General features: G+C 40.6%; 1 protein-coding gene across 5 annotated transcripts in view; it reads left to right on the forward strand.

Moving 5' to 3' along the window:
• SYTL5 (synaptotagmin like 5) overlaps positions 1 to 19,327 on the forward strand; it is a 97,857-nt gene that overhangs the window by 65,759 nt on the left and 12,771 nt on the right. For 4 of the 5 annotated variants that reach the window (XM_075430522.1, XM_075430517.1, XM_075430531.1 and 1 more), the window contains 5 exons: positions 724 to 830; positions 9,534 to 9,599; positions 10,503 to 10,681; positions 11,326 to 11,428; positions 13,738 to 13,899. In XM_075430522.1, coding sequence (XP_075286637.1) covers positions 724 to 830; positions 9,534 to 9,599; positions 10,503 to 10,681; positions 11,326 to 11,428; positions 13,738 to 13,899 — 617 coding nt within the window. The remainder of the gene's footprint in view (positions 1 to 723; positions 831 to 9,533; positions 9,600 to 10,502; positions 10,682 to 11,325; positions 11,429 to 13,737; positions 13,900 to 19,327) is intronic. The other variant, XM_075430549.1, reaches the window with a different exon arrangement.

The raw sequence follows: 19,327 nt of genomic DNA on the forward strand, positions 1-19,327 counted from the left end.
GCTATAGCCCAGGTAGAAGATGAACAGTCAAAAACTTTCCAGATTCCCACCTGCAGGATCTGAAAGTAGTCTCTTCGCCCGTTTCTTTCTCAATATATTGAACAGTCGCTCAAAAAAATTATATGGGGAGGACTAAGAAAATCTTTCTCCAAGACATTGACCATGTTTTGTGCCTATAGAATGGATGAGACACCTGTAGGGCTGAAACAAACTTGTGCAGGTCTCGAGACTTGTTCGCTTCCCCCTCCTTTCTGCATGGGGAACACGAGTAATGGCAGAAGTACTTCCTATGTCCGTCTGTATCCCTAGTTGCTTAATTCTGAAGCAGGTGCTGGGGGGAGTTTGGTGGTGGTGGGAGTTGTGAATAATCACTGTGAACACTTGGGCTGCAAGTTTTGCAGTATTGCAGGATGATAGGCCTACCAGAGAAAGTCAAAAGCTTGGTCTATAGTATTATCCACAGGAGATAATTACAGCAGATAAATAGCGCAGGGGGAAAAGTATTGGCCAGAAGACTGAACAGCATCAGAAAGCATATTTTTCCATTTATCATATTGATGTTCAGTTGTTACAGAGTTTGTGACAGATAGCTAAAATATTGTTTTGATGTTTTTTCTTAAAAAACAATTGGGTTTGCGACAACACTTATTAAAGTGTGGAAGATGAAATGGAATATTTTTTGTAAGAATTATAGCAAACATTTTAATTGTTTTTGTTTTCCAGATCGTAGCCGATCTGAGATAGATTTGAGCGAATCTTTCTCTGAAGGAAATGAGGACACTCTGAGTCTAAGAAGCAAATCTGTACCTAGTGCCTTAGATCAGGAACTGGTGAGTTATAAATATGTAAACCTTTATCTGGTGGAAATCCTGTTTGTTCAGACTTACGAAATGAGCACTGTATGTATACATAAAGTATAAGTATATATAAAGTATAAGTAATATACAACATTGTTTCAGGGATATTTAATCACTTTTTAAACAGCTTCATCTTCTGAGTATGCTGGCTACAGAATGAATCCAATGAATAGTCACATTTACAGTTTGTTATTAATTTGCTGGTTTTTGAGTTTACAAGTGAAAGAAATCTGGGCTGAAAATAAATTTCAGGCACTATATTACACATGTTCCAAAGTTCTGTTAATTCATACTTTCTTAGAATTTAATTTTGATGCTGAGAAATACTATACTTGAAAGACTTTAATCTTTTTCTGGTTCTGATTTTCCCCTTATATATTTTTTAGCAAATGAAGCCCCAACTTTCTGTTCTGCCACTGTTGCTTGCCTCTTCTTCCTGTTCACTGTTGTCTCCCATACATCTCCATGCCTTTTTCTGTTTCTTCTATAGGCTGCTTTTCCTGAAGTGATTCACAACTTCCCTCTCCTCTTATGCACATATCCAAGATACACAAGTTGCAGATGTGCATCAATGCTGTAAAATAATTTCCACACTTATTAAATATGAATGAAGGGGAAAAAAAAGAAGAATTATTTAAACAGTTGTTCATCTAATCATAGTTTGTTCTGAAGTTTCCAAATGTGTGCTTGTAGCTTAAAAAAACCCATAACCCTCTGCAGTATGGTCTATGCATTTTGTCTGTTGTCGTTGTCCTTCCCTGCCATCTACTCTTTTCAGAAAAACATTGGCCATAGGAGATGGTCTCCCCTTCCTGTCGCATTTCGTACTTCTGCCTTGGTAGAAAACGTGTTAGGATTTCTACCCATTTCTTGGATTGCAAGCACTTGAGAATTTGCCTGCAGCATTGAGTTGTTTGGGTTAATCTTTAAGGAACTACAACAAGCCCTTCCTGTGTGCCAGATTTCTGTGGAAGAATAACCTCAAAAATAAGTGGTTTATTTTTGAATGGTAGTAAAGAAAAATGATGTGTTAGTGATTAAGAAGTTGGAAAAGATTGTAGAAAAAGAGCATAAAACAAGAAAATAAAAGCTTTAAATATCTTTATATTAGTTTCCTGCTCTAACTGTACGTGCTGTGGTAGTTATCACCTAGGAATTTCTCTAAGGCAGGTGCCAGAGATGCCAAGTTCAGAGAGGTTTTCTGTTCTTAGATCTGGGTTGTTTTTTTTTTTTTGGTCTTCCTCATATTCAGAGCTTTTTTCTCCTCCTTTTTTTTTTTTTTTTTCCTTTTTCCCCCCTCTCCTTCTTTTCCTGCTGACTCTGGGTGAAATTTCATATTGCATCTCAGCAGCTCTCTAGTAGGTTTGCTGACATAGGGGACCTCTCTTATGGTGTAACCTTGATTTAGTTGCTCTGGGGTCTGTGAGAATTCTAATTCCCCTTTAAACTTCATTTGTAACGTGATTCATAGATCTCTGATTCTACCTGTGTCCTCGCTTGCTCTGTCTTATGAAATCAACTGACTGCATTCACCAGCTTTAGTGTTACTGTGTTTTTTAGGATAGTCTGACTCACAGGAGTCGTTCAGAGTCTTGCACTATGTTCATTATGTATGCAGTCTTTTGAGATAAAGGTTGTATTCCTGCTGGAGGTTAGCTTCTTTGGTGCTTGATATAAGAGGCGAAAAGAAAGATATCTGGTGAAAATACCGACAGCTTCTGCAGCCTGAGAAAAGTTACACCTTCTTTCCTCCTGGCCAGCTCGTGGAGCTAGCTGAGGTCCTTCGTTCTCTCATTTTTGGGTGATGGGAGCTGACAGCAGTGGTGTGGGAGACACCGCATGTCAATAGGGTAAGCAGGTTGCTGGAATTTATCAGCTGAAAGTGTGGGAAAAGGCTTTTAGCTGCTTTGCCCCCAACTTTATCAGGAAAACTCATTCCACATACAGAAAAATAAGCTGGAAAATTGGATGGGTATTTTGCTTCTCTAACTTGCCTTGATCTTGATAATGAAAAGGGACAACCCACAAACCCGCATACTGTAGTATGTATCTATCAAGGAGTATGGACAACCAGTGAAATCCAGTGTGGTGTTCAAGTCTGAGTACCTTATCTAGAGCAGTGTGTGCTGGATTCCTGACCAAGTAGAGTTCATTACACGCTCAGCTGCTTTATTAGAAGTAATTGGATAATGTGCATTTTATAACCCCCACTGGAGGCCATGAGATTAATGTCCTACTAGCTTTAACTTTAATAAGCTAATAACACTAACCAATTATGTAGTTGCAGTTCTGTAACACCTCCTGAGAAACATAATAGTTGTGGTGCAAAATGAATTAAGAGCATAGGTTAAGCGTTAACTGGTTTTTTTAGCTTTAAATATCTGCTTGCAGACAGAAATTGGTAGTCAGCTAGCTGTCAGTAGGACTTTTTGTGAAGCGCTGTTAATATTTGTGTGTCTAAACCTGAATCACCTGTCTCAAGTGTTGCCTTACCTTTTTTTGGTCCTGTATTTAATTATTTTGTGATAAAAATGTGGCATTGTTTATTTTAAAGTCCACAGGTAGGTATACAACAGTGTAAAGGAGAGTTTTGCATGTGTTACGAGATTTGCTTCTTCCTGTTGTATGGGCAAGAAAGTAAGTTGTGCCAGGTTTTAAACTTGAGTACATCATCTGAATTCTGAAGTCAATATGCATAGTAGAAGTGAAGGGTGGGAGTGGGTTTTTTTTGTTTTTATGTTAGGGTTTTTTTTGTTTTCACTTTTGAAGGATTCGGTGCTCTCTCTGTCTCCCTGAAATAGCTCTGCTGTGCCTGGGTCTCCAAGGACTTTTTCCTTAGAGTATCAACTATCTGTGACTTCTTTATTTCTGTGGAGTGGTAGCAGTGCCCTAAATAGATTAGAAAGAGAAGAGACCAGCAGAGGAGGCTCATTGTAAGAACATGAAGCCAAGAGGAATTTTTGCTTCAGTATGTAAATTTCGGTCCCAAGCAGAGTGAAGGCTTGCCCTGATTTCTCTCTGCTCAATATTAAATATGCAGTTACAACTGGAAAGTAGTAACAAAAAATTTTGCATCACTTTCAGACGATTTTATTTCAGTTCAGTCACTGGAGCAAAGAAGAAGAGATGTAACAGCTAGTTTTATGCATGCTAATGGAAAATGCTCTGCATATCTTTACATAAACTGTGACAGTTCAACTCTCCAGCAGCGTTTCTCCTCTGCTCTCTTTTTCCTGATTAGCACAGAAGTCTTTGAGACTCCTGACTTTGAATAAAGTATTTTTCTGTTTAGTTTAAGAGAGTGAGAGTGACTAAGCAACAGTGAGTGAGGTAGGTCACCGCGTGAGATTTTTGTGGCTGTAAAGCAGATACAAGGAATTTGAACATTTGACCTACATTAAAACTAAAAGCAGAGTCTTTCAAAGTACCTACCATAGGGTTTAGGGAAACACTTGAAATTTCCAAGCTACGCTTAGTAAGATGATAGCTGTCTGTTGGGGTTTTTTCCTATAACTTCTACTTAAAGTTAGCCGCCCTGTTAGGACCATCAACCAGATTTTAAGTTTCTTTTTAGATTTTACATTATTGCTGTGTTTAAAAAATGAAAATTATTTTTTTCTGTATATAAGCTAAAGATGTTACAGTTCAGTCTTGCTTGTTAAAACTCAAGCACATATATGAAGCTGTGCAATTACTGATTTTTCCTCCATTTTTAAAAATTGTTAAAATAATACAGGAATTTAATTATTTTTAAAACATGCACATCAACTATTTGTTTTGTTTATGCCTCAAATATATTTAGTGTGTATAATGGCAGAATAAGTTTCTTCCCATGTGGTTTGACAATAACCTGGGGCTTTCAGCGCTGCCTGTTAGAAAGTGGGTCTGTGTTAATGATCATGTTCACAAAATCGTCACCTGTCACCAAAGACAGTGCAAAAAGGTGCAAGTGTAATGCACATTTTGTACTTCCCCATTTGTGACTGATATGAATGTGGATGATAATTGGGAAACTGGATTGCTGGGTTATATAAAACGTATGTCCTGTAAAAACATGGAACCTGCACTGTAATCAGGAAATCAATCCTCTCATGGCTTCTGGCCACAAATGGCTTCAGGTAAACCTGTATCAGTGATCCCTGGCCCCTAGTATGAGACCTGAATTCACTCATTTCTTCTGTTTAAGGTTTGAAAAATTCTCACCATGTCCCTCTCAGATTTCAAAACCTGAATTCCTGAGTGCAAATAGTAGTAAGTAGAATAAGGTAATTCACATGGGATTGTTAGTAGGCATGGAAGTGGGTTTTGTTTATGTGCACAGTTGTTGGCCATGCAACGGTATGCACCTCCAGAATAAGAATGAAGTATGTGTGTCAAGTTTTTCACTTCTTAAGCAATTGAACCCTGGAACCCTAGCGGCGTCTTTTTCCCTTAAGCTGTGTGCCTGTGCAAAGATGTGGAAAACGTAAATCAAAATTCCTCTGGAGATTAGAATTTTGAATGCATCCTGCACCGTCTTCCGAAAGTGGAAAATACATGAAACAAAACTAAGCGACAGAGGCTAACCAAATACAGAGCAAAACAGGACGACTAAAATGCGTGTTTGTCATCCATCATTATCTGGATGAAACAGAAGAACATATTGATGACATAGTGACCTCTCATTATTCAAGGGAAAACGGACACTTGACAAGTGGATTATCAACAGTAGGATCTTGAGAAGAAAAGGTGCATTTTTTCTTCCACAAAAACCATTGTTCCTCCAAAAAGAAATTTAACTTCATACCACCTAGCAGGAGGTCATCTCTCATCTGCACTTGAGAAACATCCTTTAACATTCAGATAGTGTTTTCTATTACATTTTTAATGCTATTCAAAGCTAAAATGCTGTTCTCTGCAGCGCATGGAAGGATAAAACCGTTTTGCATACTCATCAGCAGGTTTCCTCACGTTACTTATTACTACCAAGCGGACACATGGAGAAGGCAAGCTTACGTGTTTGCAGTATGACTGCTCTGCTTTGCAGAGGAGCACTTGATCTTAATTTACTTGAAATGGAGAGAACAAGGCTGTGGTGGGATCTTCCGTCTTTCTGATTGTTCAGGTTCTTGGGACACAAATACTTGTCTGTGTGTTTGCATACATACCAATTCTGTGTCATCATTGTCCATCCCCAAACCCAGCTTCCCCACTTCTTCAGGACATGATTGCTACACTACCCACTTCTGAAAATGATTTCTCTTTACAGTGAGGAGGGAGATACTTAGGGGTTTTAGTTGGTAACAATTTTTATACCTTCTGCAACAATTGTAGTGTTCTTTTGATATATCTTTTTGTTTCTTATCATACCCACAAACTATATATTGTAAATCAAATTCTGGAGTCTTGTGATTTTCTGACTGTTGCAACTTATTGTTTGTTTTAAAACGATGGGTGCATTTTCAGGTTCTAACAGGTGCTTGAGATGCAACAAAATTGGTATAACAAGCCGTATGCAGTTGTTATGCTGTCTGTGATTCACTGGGAAAGAAAATGGATTATAAATGTAGCCTTTAACGTGTCCAGTTTATGACTACCTGCCATGTACCTTGTATTTGGGATCTGACACTTAGGATGTGGGCAATTGATACCATCTTCAGAAAAGTCCCAGAGCCTTCTCTGGCCACTATTCTCCATGACTTGTGCCTAACAATAGCTCTGGTCACCATTTACCAGAAAACTGCAACAAATTGCAGGTAGAAGATGAGAGAGTTGAGGAGGATGAAGATGAATCTGTATGCTAAAAGGGAAGATAAAATTTGGTCTGTGACAGTAACCAATGAACTTTCTAGACTGCATCTCCGTTAGTCCCTGTGCAAGCTGGGCCCAGGGAATGCCCACTTAAGTTTTTGATCCCAAAGAGACTGAGTTGGCTGAATCCAAGCTTGACTTACCTGGTAAGGAGAAAGGGCTGAGAAAATTGCTGTCAGAGCATTTTGGTGTCTTGGATCTCACCACGTCCAAACCCTTTTCCCTTCTAATTTGTGTAGTTCACAGAAACAGACACAATGGAGACGTGTGGCACTTCACACCAGATCAGACTTGAGCAAATGCAGCCTGTTGAGGTTAGTCTAATTAGACCCACTTCCTCGAGGTTGACTCTGACTCATTGTCTCCAATGCTTGCTGGTCCCATGGATTTTATAGACAGAATTATCTTAATTTCCTCTGAATATTGATATAAGGGTTGCAGGTGCTTAAGTGCTTTCTAGGGTTAGGCCGCTAACTGAGGAACCGCATTTAGAGAGCCTTCCCTCTGTGGACTGTAGGCAGCGTTGTCTCTGTGCATTGGGTTTTGTCCTTTGCTGTCGATTTCTCTTTGACCTTTTTCTTAAGCAGAGCACAGCTTTTCCGCTGCTGTAGGTTTGAGATAATCTCACATCTCAATGCTCTCATTTCTCTGTATTCACCATGACATGGTTTTTAATGTCACTGCAATGCTGTGTTAATGACGAAGTTGCAAATGGCAAGATGCTTCTAGCTACAAGAGCAGGTCAATTTTACAGGTTCTTCTTTTATTGCCCTTAAGCGTGTGTTACTAGTTACTAACATTCCCCCTCTCCCTTTTTTTTGCCTTTACTCTGCTTGTTGTAAGCCTTTGAGCCTTCTACATTGTACACATTTTTTCATGTACTTATCTGTCAAATGATTATGTGCTAGTAAGTCACATTGGAATATTGTTATTAATGAACAGTAGGCTCTAACTGCATGGTTTTTTCTTTCTATTTTTCCAAATATGAGTATTTAAAGTACAGAATGGGTCCTCTGAAAATGAGCATTTGAAGTAAAGCAAGAAACATCTCAAAGGGAAAAGATATTTGAAATCTACCTGTAACATGAGTGAGAAAAAATGGAAAGCGACATTGAACAGGAACTGTATCTCAGTATTAGGGTATTTCTTTGTATTTTCCCAAAGCTAATACACGAACTATTTATTTAGTTTTCCCTGCATCCTTCACTGATTCCTCTCCTAAACACATTAATGTGGTGGTGTCAAGACCCATCGCATCAGTAAGGCTGCATTGTTCCTGTGCTTTATTGCAGCGCTAAGATATGATGCAAAATAAACAGAATTCTTAGTGAGGTCCTAAAATGAGGGTCTGCATCTTCCATATGTGATGGTTGTTTGCTACTTATGAAACTGGAAAATGAGTGGGTTCTTTAAGGACATTACTTTTAGCGTATGTGATGTCCAGTGTAAATGTCACAGAACAGAGTCTGTGGGGGGAATAAAGTTAAGTATATCAAATACTTCTAATAAATTTGTGTTATTCTGTTTGTGGTTTGTAAGCAATTCAGAAATTGTGTTTGCATAAATTCTAGGGTCATCTATTTGTTTAGGACTTTGTTGGTTTTTTTTTTCCCCCAATCATTTATCCCTCGCTGCCCACTTATCTAAAGATTAAGAAAAAGGAATTTGGATTCAGGAGAGAAAAACTCATCTGCCTCCTCATGTTGTTATAACCTTGCTTATTTTCTGAAGTGGACACGCAAATTGTTACTTTTGTGTTGCAGGGAAAATTTAGGCATTTTGTAGCACATAGTGGGTCTGTTAAGTTCACTGAATACCCTGTTTCATGTATGCTAGAGGTGGATATGTATAAATGGTAAAGGCTGGAATTTAGCTCGAGGCATGTTAGGAATAGGAAATATGGCATGTTTGTTGGTGTGTGTTGCTAATTCTCAAGTAGTTTTAACCAGTCCTGTTCATGGAATTCAGCCAATTGTACACAGGAATAAAAGGACTAGCACTTTTTTTTTTTTTTTTTTTTTATGAAGGAGAAAGAAGGCCAGCAGAAATAAAAAACCCATCTTTTTTGCTGTTTATTATTGCTACATGATCTATAAAATTAACTTTATGGATAATGATTGCTGGTACTGTTTTTTCATGTCTGTTATTGTTCACCATATTGACACAGCCCTGCTGATCCCTCCAGCTGTCTTTGCTGCAGGGTCCTTAAACAAGGTGCTCGGGGAGTTGGGTTTTGCCACAGACCAGTTCTTTTTGTGGGGCTCTTCCCCTTGACTGTGCTCTTCCTTCCTCCCTGCAGCTGGTAAGGAAGGAGGTAGATCAACATGTAGTTTCTCTTGAGGTTGTTGGTGAGATTTCCAGATACTGCTCTAGCAAGAAGGGGGGTGGGGGAATGTTTCCCCAAATATTCTATGACTGTATTTTTTCCCAGAGAGTGACATGTTTAATCATTTGCTTGTGTTTATATCTATGCTTACAAACTCCATGGAGAAACTGCAATTTCTTACAAAGGTGCCAGTCCTGCAAATATACAAATGCTGAGCTTCTGAGTAGCTTAAGTGAGGACTGACTTCATGCAGATGTGAATGAAAGCAAATCCAAATGTGCTGATTTGGTGTTCTAAAATGTAATTTGTTTATTTTGATACAGCAGATACTTCATTTCTGCTTTACCTTGAGCCATGCATCCTTCAGTACTTCAAGTATACGGAAAACACTTAGCATTTCTCTGATTTGGTATCTTTTTCTTTCTTACTTGCCATGGCTTTGCAATACAAACTTCCTTTACCTGTCTGTATAGGTAAAGATTTATCACTGCACTTATTCTTTCTTATTGCAACTATCTAACGCTCTTTTCTCTTGATCTTGTGCACTGCCTTCTTTAAAGAACTCCCCAGAAGGCTCTGACAGAAAATGGACGCATTTAAATGTGCCTGAAACAGATGGTGATACTGTGAGTTCTCCTGAATCCTCTGCTTAGCTTACTTGTCAGGTTTCTCTCTCTTTTTGCCCTTTTTGTTGAAGACTGTACCTGTGTGTCTTGCAAGGGTCCTATGTGTTAGGACTTAGATGGTTATATGTGTTTTTGAGCAATCTTGCTCGATGACTCAAAAGCAAACGTGCACCGCCTTTTGTGCCTCCGGTTTGGCAATGTGTGTATTGCTCTGGCTTATCATGTTTTGGAAGAGGAGATCCTCATAGCAATACTCTGCATGATGTGAGAGAAAAAAAAGAAATTGAGGGGTGATACGCTATGCTGCGATGGAAAATTTTGTGGGGTTATTGCTAAACTTTTTTTAGCTTTAGGAAAATTACAGAAATGGTAGGTATTGAATTGTGCTCATTCTTTTAGAATTGCTAATGAGAGGTGAGTGTCACGTTAAAAAACTGTAGGTTTATACCATCTCCATTATGGGAAGCAGCCTTACGACTTTTTCTAATGGTTCTGTCAGCAGTTGTCTTATGAGACTCATTAAAAATTAGGTGGACAGCTGAGCCAGAGAGGTGATTTTTTTTTTTTCTGCTTGGAACTTATGTGAGCTTACAATTTATGTAGCCTGTCTGCTCTTCAGTTCATGCATGAATTATATGGTGGTAATTGAGATTTAGTCATGTTTATAAATAGGTTTGAGTCCTGCATGGAAAAACATCAACTGTCTAGACATTTAAGCTATTATTATTGTAGTTCTTAGCCCTTTTACATCAAATGGTGGTTTCTGTTCTATGATATACCTGTTTTCATAGCAAGCCCTAACAAGCATGACAGTATTGCAAGGCTGTAGCTGTACGAAAAAAGCAGATTCTGGAAAAGAGTCATTTGTTTAAGCCTCTAAGTCCTTTTTCTCTCCCTCTCCAGACTAGCATTAACAGCATGCTGAGTGTATATAGTGAAACTGGGGACTATGGCAATGTGAAGGTCAGTGGTGAAATCCTTCTCAACATCAACTACAGCTACAAAACAGGTGCCCTCAACATCCTGGTGAAAAGCTGCAGAAACCTGGCTGTTGCAGATGAGAAGAAGCAAAGGACCGATCCGTAAGCACAGAGAAGAATTTCCTGAAACTCTGCTAGGGGCGTCCTCCTCCATGGCACCCACTGTAGTCTGGGGTTATGTTTAAGCCTGAGAACTCATAGGATCCAGCTGCTACCAGCATTTTGACGGTAGTTGGCTTTGGATTCCTTGTGGGAAATGCATTTTCAATGTTTCTTAGGGCAACATGTACTTGTTCTGGGGAAACAATAACATTACTTAAATTGTCAACCTGTTTGATAGTAAAAGGGCAAAAATATGAAGGAATAGGGAGGATGAATTGACTGCTTACTTCTAGAATCAAAGCTAAAGTATGTGAGAGGAGTGATGTTTTGCAGAGGGGGGGATAGAGATAACTGGTTTCACGCATCCATAGATTCACTTTGTAAGGATCATGTTTTCTGAACTTCTCATTATAGTGTTCAGTATAATATGTAAATTCCCTCATCAGGAAGTAGTAATTAGTGTCTCTAATCACATGTAATCCTATCGTGTGTAAGGTCGAAAGTTTTCCATTCTCTTTTCAGTGTATTTTTTGTCATATGTAACCAGTCAGTAATTGTATACTACAAAAGGGAAGGTTTTCTGCATTTCTGACAATGACTGGTCATTTTTATTCCTTGCTAATATTTCCCTACTTGATCTGCAGATATGTCAAAGCGTACCTTCTGCCTGATAAGTCCCGCCAAAGTAAACGCAAGACCAAAATTAAAAGTAACAGCACCAATCCAGAATTTAATGAAACGCTGAAGGTGAGAACACTGTCTCTCTCTCAGGCTGTGATGAATGTTCTGCTTGTGCTCACAGGCATTTTCTATATGTGTTCCAGTGTGGGCATTAGAATTTGGAAGAGGTGCCTCAAAAGGGAAGGTGTTTAAGCAAAAACATCTAGTAATCCTATGAGTTGTAGTTTCTGGCTTTCAGCATTGAGGAAGTGTTTTTTGTTTGGTTCTCCCCTTTACAGGTAAAACTTGTATTAGTTTCCATAGATCTCTTTCAAATCTGTTGCTGTTCCCATCTAACCTGAGCTCAGAGTTGTTAAAAGCACCTTAAAAGTTTTGTACACCCTAAGTTAGCACCTGATGCTGAAGTAGAGCTAGCTTAAAACTTCCTGCCTAACTGATTTCAAAGAGAAAATAATTTTTTGTAGTTAGATCTGAATTTCTCTGGAGGCTTTAATTTAATTTTAAAGCAGAACTGACTTCAATGAGAAAATGCCAACAACAGCTTCACTACCTGCCTTCTTGAAAAGCTGTGGTGAACTTCATTTTCTGTTGCAAAAGGCAATGACGGATTACTTTGCTGAGGACCAATGGAGCACAATGCCCAGACTCTTTCCTTTCTTGCCTTTTGCCCATATCCACTACAGAGGATGAACTGTTCTAAACTCCTCTGACATAATCACAGAATCGCAGAATGTTAGGGGTTGGAAGGGACCTCTGTGGGTCATCTAGTCCAGCCCCCCTGCTGAAGCAGGGTCAACTCTCAACTGTTCTGAGCTCCTCACAAGCTGCTTATTCACCTCCTTGGTTCTGTGGTGCAGGTGGGAACGGCAGAGTTTCTGCCCAGTTTACAGCCTGTCTGGCACCTGGACCACAAGGCTCCTGGTGACTCCCCTTTATGTCAATTGACAGCCAACTGTAATGAGGCCAGAAACTTTTTAGTTTCTCCTGATTTTTTTTTTTTTTTGTAATTTCAGTGATATTTTAAACAAGTTTCTTATAATAGAGACTAATAGATGTTCCCTGGCCAGTGTACTTGGCTTAACCTGGGTACAAAACCATTTTGCAGACTTACACACACTTTGTCTGGCCAGACTGCTTGCCAAGGGGGAGAGTCTCTTGTACAGCCTCATTTTTAAATCGCTTATAGTAAAGTTAAGACTTGCCTGAACTGGAAAAAAAAAAAAAAAAAAAAAAGAAAAAAAAAGAAGGTGTTACACTCTGTTTAGCAAGGAACATAGCACTAAACATGTTTGCTGGTAGGGAACTCGGTGAGGGCAGAACCTAGCAGCACGCTAAAAAAGCGAATTGTAACAAAGAGGGCTTACTTGCATTGTGGGTGGGTAAGCAAGCACTACATCTGTTCATCCCAACTGTAACTACTGTTTAAAGAGAAAAGAAAAACAATTAAATCCATCTGTATCTTCCCTCTTTGATTTTTATTCCATTGTTGCTAAATATGACATGTCTCACAGTGGAACTATTGGCATCTAGAATTAAGCATGGTAGACATCTATTCATGAATAGCCTACTTGTGTGGCTCGCCAACTGATTTGACTATTTCAGCTTTTGGAGAGTATGTGTCTGTGTCCAGACGTTGCTCCTGATGCAAAAAAGAAGACATCTGGGTCTCTTCAGCTAACACTCGGAGAAGGGTGAATTGCAGGGAACTAATGGGACTTTTGCTAAAAGTAGAGTGTGCAGAGCTAGAATTCCAGATGTTTATAGTCGTCTGTGAATTTGCTAGAACACGATGTTTCTTTGGAAGACTTTTTTGATAGCTTTCAAAACCAACACTGGTTACTAAGACTGATATGCTTGGTGCATGCTTCATAGCAGTTTTACTTGTTTTCAGAACAATTTTTCATAAGTTACAAAGATACAATGGAAAAGAAGAGGACATTATTTCTAGAAAGTAGCATACAGCAGACTCTCTTTAGGGATGAAAGAGCCAGTGGGGTTTCTTCTTACAAACTAAACTTTCATGTTGATTTACTACTTTTACATAAACATAAGGAATGAACAGGATCATAGTTTTAAACATGATAATTTACTTTATAGTCATACATACCCAGTAAATAATACAGAAAAAACACAATCATGATAGAAACATTAATTACAATTGGATGCATACTGCAAAGAAGAGTCAGATTTAACGTTATGAGCTTTCTGGATAGATCGGTTTTGTTTGCAAAGAAAACAAGTCTCTCTTTTATGCCTTATTTGTTAGCTGCTGTGGGCTTTGTGAAATTGAGCTAGAGCTGTAAAAGGCTTAATGGAAACTATAATTTCTGGTTATTCTGAGAGTTTCTTTTTCTTTTCTCTTTTTCTGGTGGTAGTATGTCATCAGTCACACACAGCTAGAAACCAGGACCCTGCAGCTTTCTGTCTGGCACTATGATAGATTTGGACGCAACAGCTTCCTTGGGGAGGTGGAAATTCCGTTCGATTCCTGGAACTTCGAAAATCAGGGCGATGAGTGGTTTGTGCTTCAGCCCAAGGTAAGGGTTTCCAGGGGCCGGTGAAAGTGCTGTAAAGCAAATTTAGCAAGCCTTAGTTATTTTTCCTTTGGAATGTGTTTATAAAACAGTGACTTTATGAGTGTCTAACATGGTAATAAATATCAAATCTTTGTTCTTTATTTAATCAAAACATACTGGTGTCGCAGTTTAGAGCAGGGCAGCAATAAGCAGAGTGCCCAATGCTCTCTGTTAACCCCCGCCCTCCCACCAGAGGAAGGGAAAAAGGAGGAAAAGGGAGAGACTTACAGATTAAATATAAAAACAGCTTTACTAGCAACACTAATAATACTAATCATGTTAATAATAAGAGAAATAAAATGTACAAAACCAACACTGAGTTTCCCAGAGTTGGCTGCCGGGACACCAGCAGCTGCCGGGCAGCACCAGGCAGTCCCAGACTGGCCTCAGCAGTAGATGGGAACTGGACTCAGGAATGCACGGATCAGCATCTGGATCAGGATTGCAGGCAGGACAAGGAGCAGGGTCCTCTTCAGAAGCCGACCATGGATGAAGAAGAGCGAGACCCTTGTGATCCCCCAGCTTTAAACTGAGCGTGACGTGGATGGCATAGAACACCTTGCTGGTCAGTGTCGGGTCACCTGTCCTGCCCACCCCTCCCTGCAAGTGTGACCGTTTGCGACTCCTCACTTGTGGGACCTAAGAGGTCTATCAGTGACCTTGGCTACTACAGTAATAATTATAAGTAGGGGCCTTCTCCTGTACTCCATTCCTACCGTTAGCTCAGTGTAACTATAAACATTAGGTGTTACCAGCTCTGGAGCGGACACTGTCTGTAAAATACGCAGCCAGCTTCAGAAAAATGTAGTTACTTAGAAGAACTTCGCTGTAAGGAAGATTCACTAAAAGAGACTCGGTTCTGTTTTAGCCAAAACCAGGACAACTGGCTTTAAAGTCTTCATGAAAACTTTACATGTGATTGGCTACTTAAAAACAAACAATAAGACCCCTCCTTTTAAATAAACTATAAGCTTATCTTGTAATAAACTGCAGTGGAGAAGTGACCTAGTGAAGAAATTGACTGGTAACAATTGAGTTCGCGACAATGGATGAGGAGAAGGCTGAGGTACTCAACAACGTTTTTTGCCTCAGTCTTTACTGGCAACCTCTCTTCCCACACCTCTTGAGTGGATGGACCACAAGGCAGGGACTGGGAGAGCTAAATCCCTCTGACTGTAAGAGAAGATCAGGTTTGTGACCGCCTGAAGAACCCGAACGTACATAAGTCTATGGGACCTGGTGAGATGCATCCCAGGGTCATAGAATCATGGAGTCCTGAGGGAATTAGCTGATGCAGTTGCCAAGCCAGTCTCCACGATACTTGAAAGGTCGTGGCAGTCAGGTGAAGCACCTGGTGACTGGAAAAAGGGAAACATTGCACCCATTTTTAAAAAGAGTAGAAAGGAGGACCCTGGGAACTACCAACCTGTCAGCATCACCTCTGTGTCTCGGGAAGATCATGGAACAGATCCTCCTAGAAGCTATGCTAAGGCACATGGAGGACAGGGAGGTGATTCAAGACAGCCAGCATGGCTGCACCAAGGGCAAGTCTTGCCTGACCAACCTAGTGTCCCTGTATGATAGAATGACTACATCAGTGAGCAAGGGAAGAGTTACGAATGTGATCTATCTGGACTTCCATAAAGCCTTCGACACAGTCCCTCACAACATTCTTCTCTCTAAATTGGAGAGATATGGATTTGATGGGTGAACTGTTTGGTGGATGAGGAATTGGCTGGATGGTCAGAGTACCAGAGGGTAGTGGTCGATGGCTTAATGTCCAGATGGAGATTGGTGACAAATGGTGTCCCTCAGGGGTTGGTGTTGGGACCAGTACTGTTTAATATCTTTATCAATCACATAGACAGCGAAATTGAGTGCACAGCAAGTTTTCAGGCAATATCAAGCTGAGTGGTGCGGTCGACACACCTGAGGGACAGGATGTCATCCAGAGTGACTAGGACAGGCTTGAGAGCTGGGTCTGTGTGAACATTATGAGGTTCAATAAGGCTAAGTGCAAGGTCCTGCACCTGGGCTGGGGCAGTATCAAGCACAAATGCAGGCTGGGGGATGAAGGGATTGAGAGCAGCCCTGAGGATAAGGACTTGGGGGTACTGCTGGATGAAAAGCTGGACATGAGCTGGCAATGTGTGCTGGCAGCCCAGAAGGCCAGCCGTACCCTGGGCTGCATCACGAGAAGCGTGGCCAGCAGGTCGAGGGAGGTGATTCTGCCCCTCTGCTCCACTCTGGTGAGACCCCACCTGGAGTACTGCATCCAGCTCTGGAGCCCTCAGCGCAAGAAGGACGTGGAGCTGTTGGAGCAGGTCCAGAGGAGGGAGACAAAAATGATCTGAGGGCTGAAGCACCTCTTCTATGAGGACAGGCTGAGATAGTTGGGGCTGTTCAGCCTGGAGAAAGGAAGGCTCCAGGGGGACCTCGTTGCAGCTTTTCAGTACTTAAAGGGGGCTTATAAAGAAGGATGGGGACAGGCTTTTTATCAGGACTGGTTGTGATAGGGCAAGGGGTAATGGTTTTAAACTAAAAGAGGGTAGATTTAGACTGGATATAAAGAAGAAATTTTTTAGAATGAGGGCGCTGAAACACTGAAATGGGTTGCCCAGAGAGGTGGTAGATACCCCCTCCCTGGAAACATTCAAGGCCAGGCTGAACTCTGAGCAACCTGATCTAGTTGTATATGTCTCTGCTCACTGCAGAGGGGGTGGACTAGATGACATTTAAAGGTCCCTTCCAACCTAAAATGTCCTATTATTATTTTTTTAAAATGGCACGTAAGCCAAAGGAGAGTGTGCATTAAGAAGAGTATGGCCAGTAGGTCGAGGGAGGTTCTCCTTCCCCTCTACTCTGCCCTAGTGAGGTCCCATCTGGAGTACTGTGTCCAGTTCTGGGCTCCGCAGTTCAAGAAGGATAAGGAGCTACTGGAGAGACTCCAGCAGAGGGCTACGATGATGATGAGGGGACTGGAACATCTGTCCTACGAGGAGAGGCTGAGGGAGCTGGGCTTGTTCAGCTGAAAGAAGAGAAGGCTGAGAGGGGACCTTATAAATGCTTACAAATATCTCAAGGGTGGGTGTCAGGAGGATGGGGCCAAGCTCTTTGCAGTAGTGCCCAGCGACAGGACAAGGGGCAATGGGCACAAACTGAAGCACAGGAAGTTCCGTCTGAACATGAGGAAGAACTTCTTCCCTCTGAGGGTGATGGAGCACTGGAACAGGCTGCCCAGGGAGGTTGTGGAGTCTCCTTCTCTGGAGATATTGAAGACCCACCTGGACGTGGTCCTGTGCAGCCTGCTGTAGGTGACCCTGCTTCAGCAGGGGGGTTGGACCAGATGACCCACAGAGGTCCCTTCCAACCCCGACCATTCTGTGATTCTGTGATTATGTGACTTTTCTACCACTACCCCTTACCCAGCTCTTCACAGTTTATTAAAGAAATGGATCTTTTTTTTCTTTAGCTCAAAGTGCTTTAAACTTTTCAGCTGTGACGAAATGACTTCTTAATCTCTTTTGTAACTACGAAGGTACAAGATAGGGCTTCTCAGCAGGCAAATCAAGCGGTCTATGAAACAGGACTTATATTATAGTTAGGTAAGGATAGGATGACTTCTGTCTCTAGGGCACTCCCTGCTTCAGCAAAGGCAAAGGTGTTTATTTTTGGAAGACATTCGAAGAGGTTTTGTAAGCTAAAGGATTATAAGGCTTCTGCATTGCTGTCTCCTGCAGCAGCCAGAATCCTCAGAAATTCCAGTGGTTTAGATTGCCATTTCAGAAAGGGTATTTTTCTTGTTGCAGAAAAATCCAAGGTTGTACTGGAAGTGATGTGGAGATTGACTCAGATGACTTGTTTGGTCTGTGTTCATTATATTTAAGGAAATAGTGTTACATAAATTTGGAGTTTCCAGAGGGTGTGTTTGATTTGTGCCTTTCTCAGGTGGGAGATGGATCTGATCGCTGTGTAATTAATTTCTAGGTATAGCCCTTTGTGAGACTTATATCTAAACTGTCACAAATTTGTATTTTAGTAAATAATTTGCCAGAAAATAGATAAGGAAATGGGTCTCTTCTTTGAACACTTACACACCTCACACTTGAAAAGTGGTGAGGAAGATAATTTCCAGTTTCCCAGTTCAGCTTTGTCAACAAGGTTGACCACCAGCTCTTCCTTCATAGTCCAGACAAGGTGAGACCGGGAGGAGAAAGTGGCTAATGATGTCAAACGCATTTCAGTCAGCACTGTGTACAGGCCAGGATTATACCGTCCTCCTTACAAGTTTGCCTCATGTAAGTTACTTTTGTTGGGTCTGCTCTTGAAGAAATGCCTACTACATCTCTGTCATAGCTCTGGCCAGTGTCAGACCTTGCTCTTATTTAGTACCCACAATAAGTGGGTACTAAACCCAACTACAACAATAAGATACACATCTGGTATTTCTTTTGCTTGCAGTTTGTATGCAGTGTTGGGCTGAAATTGAGCTTCTCATCATGCAGTAGTCTCTTTGCCATCTCATTTCAGTCTTTGGGAATTTCTGTGTGTTTATGGGTAGTTTCTTTTAATCCTAACATGGGGGGGGGGGGGAGGGGAAGACAGCCATTAAGCTCTCCTGCTCAGGAAAAAAGTAATCAGCATTTCAGCCATTCCAGATGGAAGGTGTTGTCTGATTATTTCCAAATCCATTAAAAGGATTTTTAAGTTAGTTCTTTTTTACCAAAGAAAGCAAACGTAGAATTGATCTTGTCTGCCTTATCAGCTGTTATAAATAATGTTTCTAAACTTAAAATGCTGCTAAGATTTTTGATGAGCAAGGATAATATTTTTTTTTTAAATATCGATTATTGCATTTTGAATTTACAAAAAGGACAGGTTAATACACATGCAGATTATATGCTGTTCTACCATATGAACTGCCTGATAGAGACAGGAGTGGCAGTGAAACATTTCCCAGGTTTTATTACAGCACTTTATTTGTTCTGTCATCAGTCATTTAGCTGCTTTAGTGAAAAGGTTGGAGACTTTAAGACTCGTTTCTTCTATAAGCATCGAATGTCTGTTTTCAAAAGAAATGTGGTTAAATCAGAAAAAGAAGAGAAAATAGTTCTGTGGTTATAGAAGGGGCAAAAATCTAGAGCCGTGCCATATGTGCGTTTTGGGGGGAGGTTGACAAATTTTTCCTGACATAAGAACTTATACCATCGCTCATCCACCAGTAGAGCAGAAAAAACTAATCCTTGCTGGCTTTATGGGAAACTTGATCCTAAACTTGCATAGCTTAGACCATAAGTGAGCTGCCTGACTGGCAAGATCTAGATGTTGTGCAAATTATTCCACAGCCATTTACTGCAGGTTTTCTGTTGTCCTCTGTTGTAGCAACTGG

Source organism: Opisthocomus hoazin, chromosome 1 (genome assembly GCF_030867145.1).
Source record: "Opisthocomus hoazin isolate bOpiHoa1 chromosome 1, bOpiHoa1.hap1, whole genome shotgun sequence".
Classification (NCBI taxonomy): Eukaryota; Metazoa; Chordata; class Aves; order Opisthocomiformes; family Opisthocomidae; genus Opisthocomus; species Opisthocomus hoazin.